Here is a 19,449-nt window from a genome sequence, read left to right on the forward strand (position 1 = left end):
TTCTATATGGTATAATAGCTTCTTTTGAGGTTAGAACATCAGATCAGAACTTGGTGATGTGTTTCATCACGTACAGTATATAACGAAGACGTGACGTGTATTGTATTCCAGACTGGTGTAGGCTATTCGTTTGAAGGTACATTCATTAGATAAAGGGAGATAATCACGGACAGAAGTCAATCTACCACAGTAAGTACAAAAAGGCATAATGTACCTTGTGTATTCATTTGAATGTAGGTCTACAAGAGGTGAGGGATGTTCCGATGTTGGTACTTTACTTTGACGTTTTACAGTATTTAAATAATGAGTGCACGGCTTTATTTGCTGTATATCAATGCGAATTAAAATTAAGTTACTGCCTACGCCTATTAAATAATAATAATCTAGTTTATTTGCAAGGTAGCTGCCCAGTAACTGAGCAACCCTTACAATATTATATTATATACAGAATGCAAAACAATTAAATAAAGTACTATGGCTTAAGTTTTTTATTTTAACAAAATAATTCACTGCTTTTAATGCTCTAATTGCTTCAATGACTTCTTTACAATGTTTACTTATTCTCTATTTGCGTTATTTCCATTACTGTAAGTTGCATGACCTTACTTTATTTGTTGGAATGGAATTTGATCTTGTGTTGGTAATAGGGTAGGGGCTTATAACAATTGAGACAAATACACTTCCTAAACAAAAAAGATCCCCTTTTTTCTAATTTTCATCTGCTAGCTGCATGAGTGCAATGACCCACTTTAAGCGGGATTGTGACGTGACCTTTGTCGTGAGTCAAAAGGGTAATTAATATCAATAAAGTGGACCTTGAACAGGGAAGAAATCCCAGCAATCTACAACAACAAAAAGGACGGGGCGGGGGTCGCTTCAAACTTCCTAATTTCACGATCTGAGGTCAACGTCACTGGCAAAGTTAAGGTCAAGTCATCATCGCTGGAAATAAAGAACTCTGTAGCTAGAATATGAATTTCAAGTTCTTCGATTATTTTGAAGATCCAAAGTTTAAATATTTCGTAGTAGGCCTACTTTAGCATTAATTACTTAGCTCACTATGTCGGTCGGTTGGTCAGTAAACACTAACTTGAGCACGCGACTGCAGCCATGTATATGGCCTTGTTCTGTTTTATTAGCACTAAAGTCTGATGTTTCGTTTTAATTGATTTAAATTGCTTCGGACCATTGAGCCTTGAAAAAGGGCTAAACACCTATCTGTTACATGTTGTAATATATTTTCTGTTTCTTGTAATTGGGAGACTAGGCCTAGTGTATAAGGGAAAAAATAGTGATGTGAAAAAAACAATTATATAGTTATACTGTACAAGCAGATGGAGACAAGATAAGTCATTGTTGTTAGCTTTGTGCTTATTAGATCATTCGAGGGTTTCAACAAGTACTTGCTATTTCGAAATTAGATAGCAACTATCTGCATGTACAGTAGGGTTGACCTCCATGGGTTGATTAACTGTATCCCTATAATCAAGACCGACAGAAGTGAACGTAAATTCCTAAACTACACACATTTCCAATTTTCAACATGGCTGAAAATTAATATATTATGATTTTTAAATAACGCTCCAAACCTAGTCTACTAGGAGAAGACAAACAGATTTTATAAATTTCGGGTGCAGCTGAAAATTCCAATAATTATCCTGTTTTTAAAGATGTAGATCTATTGAAGGCGCTGTTCACAAAATGTGTTTACTGATGTTGTTTCTCTTTTTTTAACTCCATTGGAAAATGGTTAATCTTTGTATTAAATATAATTATACATATATGAAATATACCTACAAAGTTCAGATAAATTGATGGTTAATTGCATAAAATAATCAATTATTAATGTTCACTAGTCTATAGTCCCTTAAGGGGAGAAGGGGTGTGACCGGTAATTTTAAGTAGTTGGTAATATTAATAAATAATATGCAATTTTTATATTTGAATTATCATATTGGCCTTCCACTTCCTGTCATTAAAAATTGCGTTAATCTATAGAATATTAAATTACGCATTTCACCATGTATGTTTTTACCGTGTCACAAGTCCAGCAAACGTGTTTTTAATATAACTGATTGCTAAGCAATGGTTTCTTCATAAATCTCCTTAATTATTGATGTGATTATATTTAAATTGTAGTGCCTGGCGATTGGCTAGTGGTTATGTCATCCACATCACATCCAATCACCTGGCCTAATTGAATGAAAACTGCGATCCCTCATCCGGGATTGGCTGGCTATGTATAGTTGCGATACGTCACCACTGACTCTACTATTCTCTAGCGCTCGTTTCGTTTTGAAAAGTAGACGCAAGGCAAGCATAAAAGTACCTTGTCTATTACTGTATTATTATTCCCACAAGAAGTAGACAACGATGAGTATATAGATCATGATTACACGTTGTAACTACTACATTTAAGATTAGCCTACCAATAGGCCTACCACAGTAACCTAGGCCTACATCAATTACATTGACTTATTCTGACATATTAGCACCAACCATTATTATTTAAAGAACTTTAAATTTTAAATATTTATCAGCAGTATCAGTATTTAACTAGGCCTACTTTATTTGTTCATGATAGTTTACATTACATAAATTTCCGGAGACAACTCCTAAATATTTCTCGTATATTAATTGTCATTATTCAACAATGTCACAGACAAGATAAAATTGTGTATATACCAAAATCTAGGACAACATTCTATAGGTATTCTGGTGCAAATCTGTGGAATGAAATCCCAGATGATTTAAGGTTTTAGCAAAAAGCAAACTTAAAAAAGAAATGTAAAAATATTATTTGTTTGTTTAAGATATTTATTTCTAAAACAGAATTATATATTTGAGAGAAAGTGCGTTTATGTATTTATTTATGTAATTTTTAGAAAGGTAGCCCTAATTTGTTTATATAATAACTATTTATATTTCAATGTTTAAGGGCGCGCTGAACTTTAATTTTAATATTATTTAGCCCTTCCCTTGATATATTATGTTTTATTAATATTACAATGTTTATACTTTATATTTGTTGGTAAATAAAAGAAATAAAGAAATCATAAATATTGATAACAATTGATTCGCCCTCTATGGTACACATTAAATGTGCACTATAATGTGCATTAATTGAAAAAAAGTAAAAACAAGGCCAACAGCCATTAAGTCGCGTGCTACAATGCATAGTGATACCAGACCAACAGACAGACAGACCGACAGACAGACAGACCGACCGACCGACCGACCAACCGACCGACATAGTAAACTATAGAGTCGCGTCCACGCGACTAAAAATGTTTATTTTTTAAAAATCCAATTAATGTTTAATTGTCATATAAATTAATAAATGCCTAAACGCCTTTTTCTTTAGATATTGAAATGGCAGAAAAACAAACACGCGTATTCCTTTGGTGCATTCCGCGCTGTGTATCCACTGCTTTTGAAATATGTATGGGCAAGCTAGACGATGTACAAGTCATAAATGAGCCGTATATAGCTGCTTACCTCGTGGGGCCTGATTTTCAAAAAGACGCATCAGATGATATCATAGAAATGAGAGAATTAAGTATAAACAAGATGTCATCTTGCACTGTAGTCAACTGCGATAATCCGTGGGAATCGGAGAACTTAACGTTCGGATTCGTTAAAGATAGGTTAGAGGACGAATATCCAGATAAAAGGGTGATATTTGTTAAGGACATGTCATACGCAATAAATGCAGAAACACTGCACATGCTGCCAAATGGTTACAAACATGCATTTTTGATACGCAACCCTGAGAAGGTTTTCCCGTCATATAAACAATTACTTAATAAATGTACGACAGATGAGGTAATATTAAAAGTTGGCAAATACGAAGTAGTACCAGAACACTACGCTTTTGGAGAAAGCTTACACGTGTACGAGCACCTGACGAAAACAGGGATCGAACCAAAACCGTTCATTATGGACGCAGACGATCTTTTAGAGAACCCTGAATCCATATTACGTCAGTTTTGTACCTTTGCTGGAATCGAGTATACGGATAAGTTATTGTCTTGGGATGGCGGACATGACGTCACTAAACACTGGAAAACGTCAAAAGAAATTTTACAGTGGAACATCGTTGCAGAATGGCACAAGAATGCTTTCGAAAGTAAAGGTTTTGGCAAACCTACAAAAGCGCCATCGAGATCTGATATGACAGACGATGTCATCCATTGTATTGAAGCTAGTTTTCCATACTACAATCAATTGTACAAGTTGAGGGCTAAAATTAATTAAGGTTCTGTCGTATATTTATATGATTATCATTGACTTTTTTTATGCTATAATAAAGCGCTACTGCTATAAAGGTCTACATGCGCTAACGGACTATTGTCACACTTAGTTGCATTTGAGGCAAAAAAATGACTCCGGTGGTGGATAAACTGCATAATAGTATAATTTTCTCATTAAATTCCAGTCACGACGAAAACATAGACTTGCCCAAGTGTTGTTCACCAGTCGGTGTTTCGATTTTATCTTTCGAGCTCAAGTAGTATACGTATGAAACGTCATATGTGCCGAAATAGTTATCTTGTTACTAATGTTAAGTCACAACTCCATCTAGAACCTAGACTTGACGAAACATAAAGAAGCTATCTATATACAGTACTCTGAACCTACTGTGTGAATGTCATTAAGGTACGAGTTTATGCAACCGTTTTTTAAAAAACAAAATAGGCCTACGACTTAAAAGTTTTGTAATACATCGAGCTGGTCGCATTTTGCAATAAAGTATTTTGGTTCTAACCTAATATGGTTATAACATTACCGTTTTATATCTGTCCTTTCAATTGATCATATAGAAGCTTAAAAAATACAAAACTACAACATACAGTCTAGGCGGGAATTATAAAATGTCGATTAGTTAAAAAGTATCAATCAATGCAGTATCAGCTAAATAAATTATTTCATTTACACTATACGCAGCTCATGGCAGTTAATTAGAGTTCAATTTCTAGTTCAGAAGGCCGACTTGTTCTTCAAAAATATTCTTATTATTTAGCTTGGAGAACCTCATATTAAAATACGGTTTAAAATAACACATTTAGTTGCGTTGTTGTAAGGTTACAAAGAAGTCACAATGCATCGAATAATTTGATGGTGCCCGTCCGCGAATTTTGTTCTCGTATGTAAACGATGCATTCATTCAGTACTAGTATTCAGCGTGTGTGTTAGCAAATTGTAGTCAGATCAGTTATTACGTCACGCCTAATGCATATTCAATAAGGTAGCGGAGTATGACTAATGAATAATTCATGTTCTGCATAACCTACGAAAAGTTTAGTACAAACATTCGTTGGCAAACTGCCAATGCATACATACATACATACATACAATACATGCTACTATTGTTTGTAGGTATGCTAGCTATATTGTTGACGAAGCATATGCATCCTATATGGTATAATAGCTTCTTTTGAGATTCGAACATCAGATCAGAATTTGGTGATGTGTTTCATCACGTACAGTATTATAATATACAACGTGTGTATTGTATTCCAGTACTGGTGTATTCGTTTAAGGTACATTCGTTAGATAAAGGGGGATCATCACAGACAGAAGTCAATCTACTACAGTAAGTACAATATAGGCATAATATACCTTGTGTATTCATTTGAATGTAGGCCTACAAGAGGTGAGGGATGTTCCGATGTTGGTACTTTACTTTGACTGATATTATTTGTTTATTTAGACCAGCATTCTTTTTGTATAATTAGTGTGAGTGGCCTGTTCTGCTTAAATAAGTAATGTGAATGTTTCATTCTTTTTATTTCATACGCACCCAACCCAACAGCGAGTAACGATCGTCAAGTTTCATTTTAACCGGGCTTAGGTGAGGATTGAACCCTGTACCTTGGGATTGAAAGGCAATCACGTTAACCACCATGCTACAGCTAATTTCAATTACCACATTTAAATGTTTTATACTCCGTTTTACAGTATTTAAATATGAATGCACTGTACAATATTATATTACATACAGAATGCAAAACAATTAAATAAAGTACCATGGCTTCAGTTTTTTATTTCAACAAAATAATTCACTGCTTTTAGTGCTCTATTTGCTTCAATGACTTCTTTACAATGTTTAATTATTCTTTATTTGCGTTATTTCCATTACTGTAAGTTGCATGACCTTACTTTATTTGTTGGAATGGAATTTGATCTTGTGTTGGTAATAGGGGCTTATAACAGTTGAAACAAATACACTTCCTAAACAAAAAAGATCCATTTTTTCTAATTTTCATCTGCTTGATGCAGTGCAATGACCCATTTTCTGCGCGATTATGCTCACTCTACAGCTCACTTGGTCTGTCGGTTGGTTGGTAAACACTAACTTGAGCACGCGACTGCAGCCATGTATATGGCCTTGTTCTGTTTTATTAGCACTAAAGTCTGATGTTTCGTTTTAATTGATTTAAATTGCTTCGGACCATTGAGCCTTGAAAAGGGGCTAAACATATACCTGTTACATGTTGGAATATATTTTCTGTTTCTCGTAATTGGGAGGCTTAAGCAACTAGGCCTAGTATTATAATAAGGGAAAAATAGTGATGTGAAAAAAGCAATAATATAGTTATACAAGCAGATGGAGAAAGGATAACTCATGGCTGTTATAGCTTTGTGCTTATTAGATAATTCAAGTACTTGCTATTTAGAAATTAGATTAGCAACTCTCTGCATGGTTTCATGTACAGTAGGGCTGTTAAATAACTGTATCCGTATAATCAAGGCCGACAAAAATGAACGTAAATTCCTCAACAGCTCAGAAAATAAAATCATATCTGCATAATCTGTTCAAATATAACATAAATTATAGGCTGTCTACTGCCAAATTAATGTTTAACATTTCGCTGTCCTCCAAGGCTGGTTGGGCCTGAGAAATATTTTATCAGGACAGAAAACTCATGTTGAAAATTGCCCTGGTAAATGTTTAATAGTCGGTAAATAGATTAGGCTTACAAAATAATTTTTTTTTTTTTAATTTCATAGATATTGCAATGGCAGAAAAACAAGCACGAGTATTCCTTTGGTGTGTTCCGCGCTCTGTATCCACTGCTTTTGAAATATGTATGGGCAAGCTAGACGATGTACAAGTCATAAATGAGCCGTATGTAGCTGCTCTTCTCGTCGGGCCTGACTTTCAACAAGACCAATCAGACGATCTCAGAGAAATGAGAGAAAGTATGAACAAGATAGCATCTGTTGTTGAAGTAAACTGCGATAACCCGTGGAAGTCGGAGGACTTAACGCTTCAATTCGTTAAAGATAGGTTAGAGGATGAATATCCGAGTAAACGTGTTATTTTTGTAAAGGATATGGCAAGCACAATGACTGCTGATACGCTACACATGCTGCCAAAGGGTTACAAACATGCGTTTCTGATACGTAGCCCTGAGAAGGTTTTCCCGTCACAAAAAAAACTTTTTAATAAATTTACGACAGATGAGGTAATGTTAAAAGTTGGTAGAGGCGAAGTAGTACCAGAACACTACGCTTTTGGAGAAAGTTTACACGTGTATGAACACCTGACGAAAACAGGGATCGAACCAAAACCGTTCATTATGGACGCAGATGATCTTTTAGAGAACCCTGAATCCATATTACGTCAGTTTTGTGCCTTTGCTGGAATCGACTATACGGATAAGTTACTGTCTTGGGATGGCGGACATGACGTCACTAAAGACTGGATAGCATCAAAAGAAATGCTACAGTGGAACAGCGTTGGAAATTTCCACAAGAATGCTTTCGAAAGTAAAGGTTTTATTAAACCATCAGCAGCGCCCTCAAAATCCGAGTTGTCCGAAGATGTCCTCCATTGTATTGAAGCTAGTTTTCCATACTACAATAAATTGTTCCAGCTGAGAGCTAAAATTAGATAACATGTTTTCGTGGTATTAGTATCTATTTATTATATGTATTAGCAACTATCAAAAAGTAATGATGTTACGTTATTTTTGTTGGTACTAGGTGCCTACAATGTTATGCGAACTGATCATCGTTCCATTGCGTAGCCGCAATACAACAGTATGGATAATGTACTGTACTATATTAATCTAAAGTGTCCAAATGGCGTGACATGTACAAAGCAATAATGACGTATTGAAAAATATTTTGGTTTATCGGTTACTGTCTGTATAACATGAATGAAATAAGGTATAGGAAAGACTCGCTTCCCTGGTATAACTAATACAGTACTGTATTTCTCAATTGGAGAATTCAGTTTTAAATAATTAATATTTTATATAATGGTTAATGGTTTTAAATTTATATAGCGCAAAATACAAATAGTGTGAAAATGAAAATGTTGATGTAAAATAAACCACGAAATATCGAATAAATTGACCAAGACAACAGAAAAAAAGTCCGAAAACGGAATCTCACATTTTCAGTTGTTTTATGTCTTTTGGATTGTTAATCCACAATACAATACTTTCTACTTAGAGAGTTGGCCCTATATTGTTAGAATCGAAAAAAAAATCTGAACATAATGATTGAGATATGAAATTAAAAAAATAAGCTATTATGTGAAAGCTTGGTATAAACAAAAAGAAACTGCTTAAACGCTATTTTATAAAATAAAACATGAGTTGTACTTTTAAAAGTTGAATAAAAATGGAGTAAAATGAACATTATCAAGATAATTAGTTGAACAATAATGTGTGTACTAACCCTATGTAAACATCTGATATGAAGAAGAATGAATAATGTGGGACGCATCAACTCTCTTTGAAAACTTAGATAATTTAGACAAAATGTCAATAAAACAGTGGGTGTGGCGCGATAAAGTCTACTGTATCAAACGTTACCCGGCCCTGTAGGCCTACAAGGTCGATGAAACGCATCAGCAGTAGTAGCAGTTTGCTATCGGTGGAGGTGATTGCAGGTGAAATATTGTCAACTACCGACGGTATGTAGAAATCTTTGTATCAAGAGAGAAGCATGAAATGTCTTATTTTATTAAATCTTCAACAATTATTTTTGAATGAAGATCATTTTTTTTATTGGCAGGAGTACTTAAATATAATATATAAATCCAAAGGCAAATTAAAGAAAACAATAACAATTCTTTCGGTATAAATGGCTGGATCTCAATGGAGATATAAAATAACCAAAAAGTTAAATCGATAAAAACGATAAAGTAAAACAGCCAGAAAAATTAGCAGAGCTTTCGGGCAACACTAGCCCTTCATCAGTGCAAGTGAGAGTACTTGAACAAAATAGAGAATACTAAAGCAGAAACGCGCTGCCTGAGTGGACTGGAAGAAAATAAATAAAACAAATGAGGCACAGACTAAATAGAATATAATATACTGTATACTGTATATATATATATATATATATATAAACACAAGAGGCAAAGAACATTAATTATATATATATATATATCCAATCTGCAGACAGTACTGTTTCGATCTTATTAGATCTCGTCAGTGCAGCTCAAGTTTCAGAACTTGCACAATATATAGGCTGAGCCAGTTATGTGGGACATGGTACACTGACTTATACTGTAGTCAAACTTGAAACTTCTTATCAGTCTCCAGGCCTCGTCCATGGGACAGCATTGGTCCACGTACAAATAGTATTTCTCTCCCTGTTTTCCGCAAAATTAAGAAACATTATATGTCTTTACATATACAAACTGATCTGTGATCACATTTTCTCTGCAATTGTATTGTCTTGTTTGTTTATAGGGTCATCTCGTGATAAGTATTGTACCTCTTGACATGAACCTGGCTAATTATATATTATATGAACAAACTGTAAAACTTAATCAGTCGAAATAAATGTTTATGGACACCATGTTCACGGAAATTAACTGTGAGAATATAATTTTCAATACAAGGCCTATTTAACAGTAATATTTGTGTATTATGTATGTGTTTAAATGAAATAAATAACAAATTTAACAGTAATAAATCGTTTAGGCCAAATCTAATGTTTTTATGTATCTTGTATAGATAAAATGGCAGAAAAACAAGTACGAGTAATGCTTTGGAGCGTTCCACGCAGTGTATCAACAGCTTTTGTAGTATGCATGAGCAACTTGAACGATGTACAAATAATGAACGAGCCTTATATAGCGGCTTATCTTATGGGTCCGGACATAAAGGATAAACCAGAATCGTATTTAGTGTTGAGGGAAAACATGAATAAGATAGCATCTGAACTCGAAGTCAATTGTAATGGGGCTTGGGAATCGGAAAACTTCACCTACTCTACTGCAAAAGAAAATTTAGAGGCCGAATACACGGATAAAAAAGTAATCTTTGTCAAAGATATGCCATACGCAATAACAGATAAATTGAATATGTTACCAAATGGGTACAGGCATGCGTTTTTGATTCGTAATCCTGGAAAGGTGTTTCCCTCATGGAAAAATCTTCTTAATAAATTCACCGAAGGTGAAGAGGTAATGTTAGAAGTTGGTAAAAATAATTTGGTACCAGAAAATTACGGTTTTGGAGAAAGTCTACAACTCTATGCGCACCTCAAGAAAACAGGAATCGAACCAAACCCGTTTATTATTGATTCCGACGATCTTTTAGAGAATCCCGAATCCATATTACGTCAGTTTTGCGCCTTTGCTGGCATCCAGTATACAGATAAGTTATTGTCTTGGGATGGTGGACATGACGTCACTATGGATTGGAAAATGTCGAAAGAAATGTTACAGTGGAACAGAGTTGGAAATTTCCATAAGCATGCTTTCGAAAGTAAAAGTTTTGGTACATCTACACCAGCGCCCTCGAGATCTGAGCTGTCAAAAGACGTAATTCACTGTATTGATGCCAGTTTACCATACTACAATAAACTATATAAGCTGAGAGCTAAAATCAACTGATAATACAATCACTATAGATAATATATATATAAAAGACCACTTTATGGCAGAATACATTTTTTTAAACGGTTAATACCTACTTTGTTAGTTTATTTGCTTACACAAAACAAGAATTAGTTTACAGTAAAATTAAATACTAATAAAAGTAAAATAATTAGGTTATATGCATGATATGCATATAACCTCTTGATTCTGTCAGGATCTTTATTTATTTATTTATTTATTTATTTATTTATTCTTTCCTTAGCACTATTTTGTCCGTGAATTATCTTGGCATCAGTTTCATCTAGCTAAGTCAATTTTTCAGAGTATATTCCTTATGGCCAGGAATCGATGTGGTCATGTTTTCACGGTGCGCAATCATAAATTACGCGGTCTACGCGCGATTTAATGAAATCACGTTTGTAATCATATCTTCACAAGCATGAATCACTTTTAAACAAAATTTGGTACTCATAAATTTCAGGTCATATTTCATCATATGGCAATATAATTACGTGCGTAGCGCATATAACGCATGCGTACGCGCGCTTAAAAGTTTTAAAATTGTCAAAATTTATTTTCGATGAAATTAGAGTACGTTTCAGGCAATTTTAAGCGTTTAAAAAATTGCCACGAGTGCGCAGAATTTTGCACGCGCACTGCGCGTTAAACGTTAATGCGCACTCTTTTTGCCCGATTTCTGTTTTACAATCTTTCTTTAATAATATCATCATATTTGATTCACTTTTCAACTCGAAATTGCGTTATACAAGCATGTCAAAAGTGACAGGCTACGCACGTATAAGTTAACAAAATAGTGAAAATATGCTAAATTTTAAAATTAATATATATCGTCAGAATGCTGGGGAACACCTATTTTTTATTTCATTTTCTTGAAGTGTATGTATCATATGTATGATTTATTATCAAATTAAGAGAACAAAAGTTGATTAAGTCATCATTAATTGCATATTGAATTAAAAAAAATTAATTTCGACAATCAAACAAATTTTGACATTTTCTTAGGCCGAAATAACAAACTTAACATTAACTTTCTTTCTTAAGAATTTCATATATTAAAGTTAAAAGTATATAGTTTGACAGACAGTGCATCATTTTTTTAAATTTTTAAAGATGTCATCATAGTAATACATTATAATTCATTGCGGTATGTAATAATCTATCTGCACCAAAGTGGCTACTGAATAGTAAATACACGGAGGAATCATTCTACATGTTTTAGTAAGTTGCGTATGGCTCGGTGGTCTGTGCTCGTGTCTATAGCATTCAAGGTACCGAGATCGAGCCTCACTTTGGGTAACGAAACGAAATAAGATTTTTTTTTATTATTTGTATTGTTTGTTCAATTTTATTTCTTAGTGTATAGATTATACACATGATTTATAATGAAATCTAGATAAAAAGAAACTTATGTCTTTATTATTATGTAACAAATGTGGTTTATGACATTATACGCAGAGGGATCTTTGATCGGATTGCGATACCGGCTATTGTATTTGCGTTAGTAAGATCCTAGCATATATCATAAATAATTAAAGATTCTGAGAAAATCAATCAATCAATATATCTTTTACAAATCAATTATCTTTATTTTAATCAATGCATATAACCTATAATTCGTCATAGTGACGAATTAAATCTAGTTATAATTACAATTATGATAATAATGTTACATTAATCCTGATAACTCCTTGACAGTAATGGAATTATTGTTTTTTTTTATTATTATCAATATTAAAAGTTGTGATTGCAATGTTATTACTTGTAATTTTTCTTTACGTTAATGGCAATAGCGATAATAATATTGTACATAAAGAAGCAACTTGTAATAATACTTTGATCATTGTCATGGACAGAAGAGAACAACTGAATTGGCAGTAGGCCTACTGACTGCTGACGCGACCTTTAGGGGAGAAACTTATTTTAAACATGAGTTGGCATTAGCAACGGCTTGCAACAAACACACTGCGGGTAAAATTTATGTGTGATAATAACCTGTGTGTCTCAACTGGGCTAAATTTTGCGCAGGTGTGGACAATCAACACAGAAGTATTCATTTTGTAAATCTGCCATAAACGACTCTACCCGGTTTGTCTACAACCACAGAAACTGATATGGACAAGTTTAATTCTTTATTGAAGACTTGTTCTACCACTAGAACCATGGTTGTGGAGATCCTTGAACCAGTACCGGCTGTTTGACATGACGGCCTAAAAGCCAATTTACACAGACGAGCGGTAAACAGAAAACCGCGTAGGTTACTTGTCCCACATAATAGAATCTGTATCTATCTAAGCGGAAACCGCCCAGGAAGTTCGGCCATTCGACACAACTGTATACTACACGACTGTTAAATGATTGAAAAGAACTACTATATATGCAACTAACATGTTTTATTTTAAAATTCAACATGAAGCCTAGTATAATATAATGTTACATTACAATATTAAACAAATAATGATTACTCTGCTGTCTGCTTGGTCCAAAAAAAAATGCAATACGTAAGGGATGAGAAAATATAACATAAATAGATACCAATCCGTACGCATGCGTCAAAACAGGATTATTCGTTGCAAGATTATTTTGCGTAGAGGAGTTTTGCAAACGGATGTTTACCTAAAAACGCCATAATGCCAAATGTATCTTCAATTACTATTGATATTGATGACAGGGTTAGATCCAATGCAGTTGCTAATTATGTGTTATACCATGCAAAAAAGGTACGTTTACGTTATTATTCAATTTTATTTTATTGTAGATTGCCTCACCCAATTAATTTGTATGTAGCACATATAAAAAATACACGGTTTGAAAACAGTTTTAATTGTGGTCAATTGGTCATTTAGAGATGCTAGAATATTGGAACAATCCACTAGTTTACTTTATAGCAACATTAGCCTCAAAGAAACTCTTTGATTTTAAACTTAAACGTTACCTAGAACAACATGATTATTTTTTATATTGAAACATGAATAACGTTATATTATTATATTTAAGTTTACAATCAATTGTGTTAATAATTAATGCATTTTACGTTAAAGGCCAACTGGAATAGCGAAAGCTGATTTTTTGGAGTCTTTTTTGTCATATTTGTTAATGAAGTTTCTATGTTATGAGAGTGACAAATAAAGTATTTACACACTATTGTTGTGCTATGCTGGTAACTTCCACAAACTAGTATTGGAAGAGGAGGATAATGATATGAACATATCAACAGTTCTAAATTAGGACCATGTCGGAATATAAATTGGCTAAAAGTTCCGGCCTGACGAAGATATTTTATATTTGAAATCAGAAAAAAAAGTCTGCAGCAAGAATTAATATACAGTAAGATAAAACGTTAGCTAACATAATATACTTAATACATACATAATCAAAAGGTATATAATTAGGATCTAAAAACGAGATTTTATATTCATTTACCAAAAGTCGCGAAAATCTGGCTAATAATTGTGGCAGGACGAAGACATTTCAGAAAAACGATCAGCAGATCTAAAAACAAGATACTAACCAAAAGCCGCATAACTGGCCGGACGAAGACATTGTATATTTGACACCAGAAAAAAGTTCAGAATTAATTAACATAGGCCTATATGGTAAAACGTTAGCTAATAATACATTATATATATTCATTTCTAAAAGTATTAGACATTTCCAAAAAAATCTTCACAACGTTGTCGACTGGATTCGAACCCGTGATGTTAACAATTATTGTTCAGGCTTTACTCTGAGTGCGTACATTTTGTTGTAATATGGTTGTGCTGCGTCGATACATGCATTAACATCGTCATCGAGTTCTGCTCGGTTTGGTTCGGGTTTTGGAGTTGAAAAACTGGTACTTGAAAACGCGTTCTGGTAATAGTCACACGCTTTATTTCCTTTGATGAGCATCGTAGAAGACTTCCACGTCTGAACAACACCATCATTTCCATCCCAGCTTAGCAGTTTATCTGTGTATTCTATTCCCGTTCGTTCACACAGTTGTTTTAGAATTGATTTAGGATTTGCAAGAAGATCGTCAGCATCTATAATGACTGGATTTTTTTCAATACCAGATGATACCAAATGTTCGTAAAGTTCTAAACTTTCTCCAAATCCATATTTTGCTGGAAGCCATCCACTTGTATCAAAGTTTACTTCTTTACCACTTTTATTTGGGAATTTTTTCAGCATTTTTTTCCATGATGGAAACAATTTTGTAGGGTTACGAATTAGAAATGCATGGCGGTAACCTTTAGGCAACATATCTATCTTTCCTGTAATTCCAAATGACATATCTCTGGCAAAAACTACCTTTTTATCTGGGTACTCTCTCTCTAAAACGTCTTCTGTAATGAACTTGTAAGTGGCAGTATCCGACTTCCAGCCTGCTTGATAGTCCATCTCAACAGCGTTCGCAAGTTCATGGAAACTGTCGTTGTCCTTGTTTATTTCATCTTTAGCAAACAATTGTCTATCAGGTCCACAGAAATATACACTAGCGTACGGTTCACTTATAATCTGCACGTCATCGAGGTGGCTCATACATTTAGTGAATGCCGTGGATATACTACGTGGAATGCACCAAAGCATCACCCGAGCTTGACAGTTTTCAGCCATCTTTGTTTGCAGAACAGCGATGTTTTCTGAGGAATATCAGACGTTCGAAGGGCTGTCCTTGTTAACTTCTCAGTTATATATTGTAGATATTGGTTATGAAAATGTGTTATCTTTATTGATCACCAAACAGATGGAAATTAACTTATATATCTACCCGCTGAATAAATTAAAGTCAAGATGGTATTGAACTAAACATATCCTCCGCTGAATATATTATTTTATATAACCCGCACAATTACAACAATTAAATATCCATTTTATTATTATTCTTTTGAACGAGGCAATACGATAGCAAGCACCAAAATAGTAAGTAATAGGTAACATTTTACAGATTGGCAATACCGCAATAAGATTTTAACTATGAAAATTATGTTTTATATCAGAAAAACTTTACGTTATAATAATGATAATAAGGTTATATTATGATATAAGGTTTTTGTAAATCGTTTGAACGATAGAGGATGTACGTAGTTAAGTTTTCCTTTTTTTTTACTCTGTTAAGTAGGATAAATTTGGTTTTCTCGTAATCTTCATAGTTCATTTTATTTGTCCAGAAGGAAATTCATGTTGACATACAATTTCTCAAAATTAGTTGAAGGTTAGTATGTAAGGATATAATATAAGGAACCCTTTTGTTCTACCTCCAGCAGTCCTCAAACGCCTTCCAGATCTTGACCATTGATAGTTACTATGGAGTGGATGGGCCTTGTCTTTCATTATGCTACTAACGTTATCATAAACTTTAGCATTGAGGGACACAATCTATCTATCTTGAGTTGCTATCGTGTTTCCTTTACATCTCTATTGCCCTTTTCTTTTATTGATTCAAATAAACAATTTTTATTTGACTTGAAGATTAGAAACATTTTGTTGTAGGCCTATAGGCCTACTTTAGTTCGCTGTGTGAAAATATATTTGGGCTCAAACGCAGCGGTACAATCGATTATCGAGCGTTGGTTAAGCTCTGTCTACACTATCAAACCATTTTGTTGTGTGATGTATGCCTAAATATGGCAGTAATATGCTCAAATATGGTAGTGATATGACACATATTTGTGTCACATAACGTTTGATAGTGTAGACTAACTTTAATCTATAATGTTTGGACACATTGTAATGGTTAAATTAACTTAACCTGGTGTTTTTTCATTAATTCATTAATAATTTTTCATTTCATTTCATTTTCATAAAATTACGTTAGAGTAGAGCAAACATTCTGACAAATTACTCAACATCCTGACGCAAAGCTACTCCACAGTAGTTACAAACAATTAATTGTGTTATATCATTTGTATAGGCTAAAATAAACTAGAAAAGTGTATTGCTCTTAAACTACAACCATAGAGATATAGTGAACTATAATAGCTCTATGCTACAACAAACACACAAAATCCAAAGTTGAATGTAATCACAATTACAAAAGTAATCTGATGTGTACCGTAATTGTAATTTCTACGTCACGACTCTCATGGTTGAGATATTTTATTCAATAAAGGCAAAGATAACAATTATTGTATCTAAAAGGCAGTCATGACGGGATATAACTTACATACAAGCACAACTTAAAAAGCCATTATAGTATCTGCCACATGCCACATTATTGTATTTAACTAGTAACTATGAAAATAATAATAATAACATCTTTATTTTAAAACGGAGGCTCGTTCGCAACAAAATTTGTTCTTCCACGAGGTAAGCTCTGAAAACTTAAAAGCCATTATAGTATCTACCATTTTGGTGCATTTAACTACAGCTAGTAGTAACCATGAGTCAAGGTAAGCTCTGATAACTGAGGCCTACGGAGTATAACTACAAGCAAAACTTAAAAGCCATTATAGTATCTGCCACATTGATGTATTTAACTAGTAACCAATCAAGGTAAGCTCTGATAATTTAATCCTGGCCTAGATTTGTTTAGTTGACACTTTCGGAGCTGCAAACTGCTTAAATTACCATCAACTTCTACGTGTATGCTTCCTTGGTACAGTAGAACGAGCGGTTCTTGCTTTCCGAAACTACGCGCATGCATTACCGGTACGTCATCTCTGTTGATATCGTCCGTGTAACAACGATGTATATTTTCTTAATCTAAGCCTATACTCATTTTATTATCTTCTTCTTCTTCAGGTTGCAGAACGTCTGAGGATAATTTAATTTAATAATAATTAACTAACACGTTTCACAATTGAAACAATGTCTGACGACCAGGTTCGTATAATTCTTTGGAGTATCCCTCGTACAGTCTCTACAGCATTCACAAAGTCTATGAGTAACCTAGATGATGTTCAAATCATCAATGAGCCTTACACCAGTGTTTATTTTTATGGACCAGATAAGCAAATACATTTCAACGACCAAGTAGAGAGAGACAATGATAAGTTTATTAAAACAATGGACGCAGTTAAGATGGGTTATCAAGCAGGCTGGAAGTATGAAACGGCAACATATAAATTTATTAAAGAAGATGTAATGGAGGCAGTATACGCCGAAAAGAAGGTGATTTTCGTTAAAGACATGGCATTTGCTATCACAGGTAGGCTTGATATGTTACCTATGGGTTACCGTCATGCGTTCCTAATTCGAAACCCCGTCAAGACGTTTGTCTCGTGGAAAGCCATGTTAAGCAGATTTTTAAAAGAAAGTGACAGAGAATGCGAACTTGATATTACCGAATGGATTCCAGAACATTACGGATTTGGAGAAAGTTTTCAACTTTACGAGCATTTAGTTAAAAACAACATTGAACAAAACCCAGTAATCATAGATTCTGATGATCTGCTTGCAAACCCAAAGTCAACTATGAAGCAGTTCTGTGATCGAATTGGAATTAAGTATAGCGATAAACTCCTAAATTGGCAACCGGGCGATGAAGTAGCCCAGGCCTGGAAGTCATCGGCAATTACAGTGAAAGGAAACAAAAAGGCAGACTTATTCAAAGAAGCATTTGCCAGTACAAACTTCCACAATTCCAAACCAGAGCCAAACCGATCGGAACTCGACGATGATATTAAAACATGTATAGACACTGTTCTTCCATATTACAACAAAATGTACGCCTTTAGATTACAATCAACTGAATCTACATAAGGGTGCATGTGAGATGGACATAAACGAACATCAACGTCACCAACATTCTTTAACTGACTCCTTAGAGGAATGGCATAAATACCTTAACTCAAAGAAATGTATTAACATTTTTTTTAAAGACACTTCTTTCTTTTCCAGTCTGTTTTAAATTTCATAAAATATTTGTAAATTAAAATAAATGTTCTTTTTTTTTATTGTTATTTTGTTTTGAAAGAAATAAATATTAACTTGAACTTGAAATATAAAACTAAAAAGAATATTAATCTAATAAAAACAACAATCAACAATCGATTTGCTATAATAAACTTACAAATAATTGATGTTACTGTACTGTATGTAAAAACATGATTATGGTGAAATGTAAAAACATGATAATAATGAAATCCATTATTGTGACATGTTCACATCGTGGGTTTCTATTAAATTATTTGAGTTCAGTTGAATTATAGTTTGATATAAACAACATGTTCGCTTCTTAAAGCCAAAGATGTCAATTGGTACGGTAGCGAACGATTCGGCCTAGTGACGATACGACCCGGGATGATTCGGCCCAGAGACGATTCGGGCCAGAGAAGATTCGGCTCCGAGACGATTCGGCTCCGAGACGATTCGGCTCCGAGACGATTCGGCCCATGTTATATTGTCGACTTATGCATATTATAAACATAGGCCTAATAATAAATTCATCGATCACGTTTAATAATGTTTAGTTTTGTTTTCAGAGAGACTGTGGCGTAGTATTAGTAATATCGATGAAATAATAAAGCGAGGCAAAAACTATAACGTATCTTACTTGTCTTTATTTATGACCTAAAAAATCACCGAATTTGTATTGTAAACAATGGCAAACGATGTAAACAAATTACGCCCTGTGTCGAGGAATGTATGAACTA

General features: G+C 33.9%; 7 protein-coding genes across 7 annotated transcripts in view; 5 read left to right on the forward strand and 2 right to left on the reverse strand.

Moving 5' to 3' along the window:
* The window catches only part of LOC144849726 (putative aldolase class 2 protein PA3430), a 98,308-nt gene that overhangs the window by 46,950 nt on the left and 31,909 nt on the right, over positions 1 to 19,449 (forward strand). The window lies entirely within an intron of this gene.
* The window catches only part of LOC144849716 (trehalase-like), a 29,798-nt gene that overhangs the window by 9,739 nt on the left and 610 nt on the right, over positions 1 to 19,449 (reverse strand). The window lies entirely within an intron of this gene.
* LOC144850314 (uncharacterized) lies at positions 125 to 4,687 on the forward strand. The gene is made up of 2 exons (XM_078707567.1): positions 125 to 189; positions 3,365 to 4,687. Exon 2 carries the CDS (start codon positions 3,373 to 3,375, stop codon positions 4,255 to 4,257), a length of 885 nt encoding a protein of 294 aa, XP_078563693.1. The 5' UTR covers positions 125 to 189; positions 3,365 to 3,372; the 3' UTR covers positions 4,258 to 4,687.
* Positions 5,389 to 8,887, forward strand: LOC144849983 (uncharacterized). The gene is made up of 3 exons (XM_078707128.1): positions 5,389 to 5,507; positions 5,584 to 5,596; positions 7,015 to 8,887. The coding sequence occupies exon 3, from the start codon at positions 7,023 to 7,025 to the stop codon at positions 7,902 to 7,904; it is 882 nt and encodes a 293-aa protein (XP_078563254.1). The 5' UTR covers positions 5,389 to 5,507; positions 5,584 to 5,596; positions 7,015 to 7,022; the 3' UTR covers positions 7,905 to 8,887.
* On the forward strand, positions 9,827 to 10,913 carry LOC144850240 (uncharacterized). The gene is made up of 2 exons (XM_078707479.1): positions 9,827 to 9,889; positions 9,951 to 10,913. Exon 2 carries the CDS (start codon positions 9,989 to 9,991, stop codon positions 10,865 to 10,867), a length of 879 nt encoding a protein of 292 aa, XP_078563605.1. The 5' UTR covers positions 9,827 to 9,889; positions 9,951 to 9,988; the 3' UTR covers positions 10,868 to 10,913.
* Positions 14,061 to 15,608, reverse strand: LOC144850020 (uncharacterized). Its single transcript, XM_078707183.1, has one exon. The coding sequence runs from the start codon at positions 15,467 to 15,469 to the stop codon at positions 14,579 to 14,581; it is 891 nt and encodes a 296-aa protein (XP_078563309.1). The 5' UTR covers positions 15,470 to 15,608; the 3' UTR covers positions 14,061 to 14,578.
* LOC144851036 (uncharacterized) lies at positions 17,600 to 18,556 on the forward strand. The gene has a single exon (XM_078708558.1). The coding sequence runs from the start codon at positions 17,663 to 17,665 to the stop codon at positions 18,554 to 18,556; it is 894 nt and encodes a 297-aa protein (XP_078564684.1). The 5' UTR covers positions 17,600 to 17,662.

Source organism: Antedon bifida, chromosome 8, assembly GCF_963402885.1.
Source record: "Antedon bifida chromosome 8, ecAntBifi1.1, whole genome shotgun sequence".
Lineage (NCBI taxonomy): Eukaryota > Metazoa > Echinodermata > Crinoidea > Comatulida > Antedonidae > Antedon > Antedon bifida.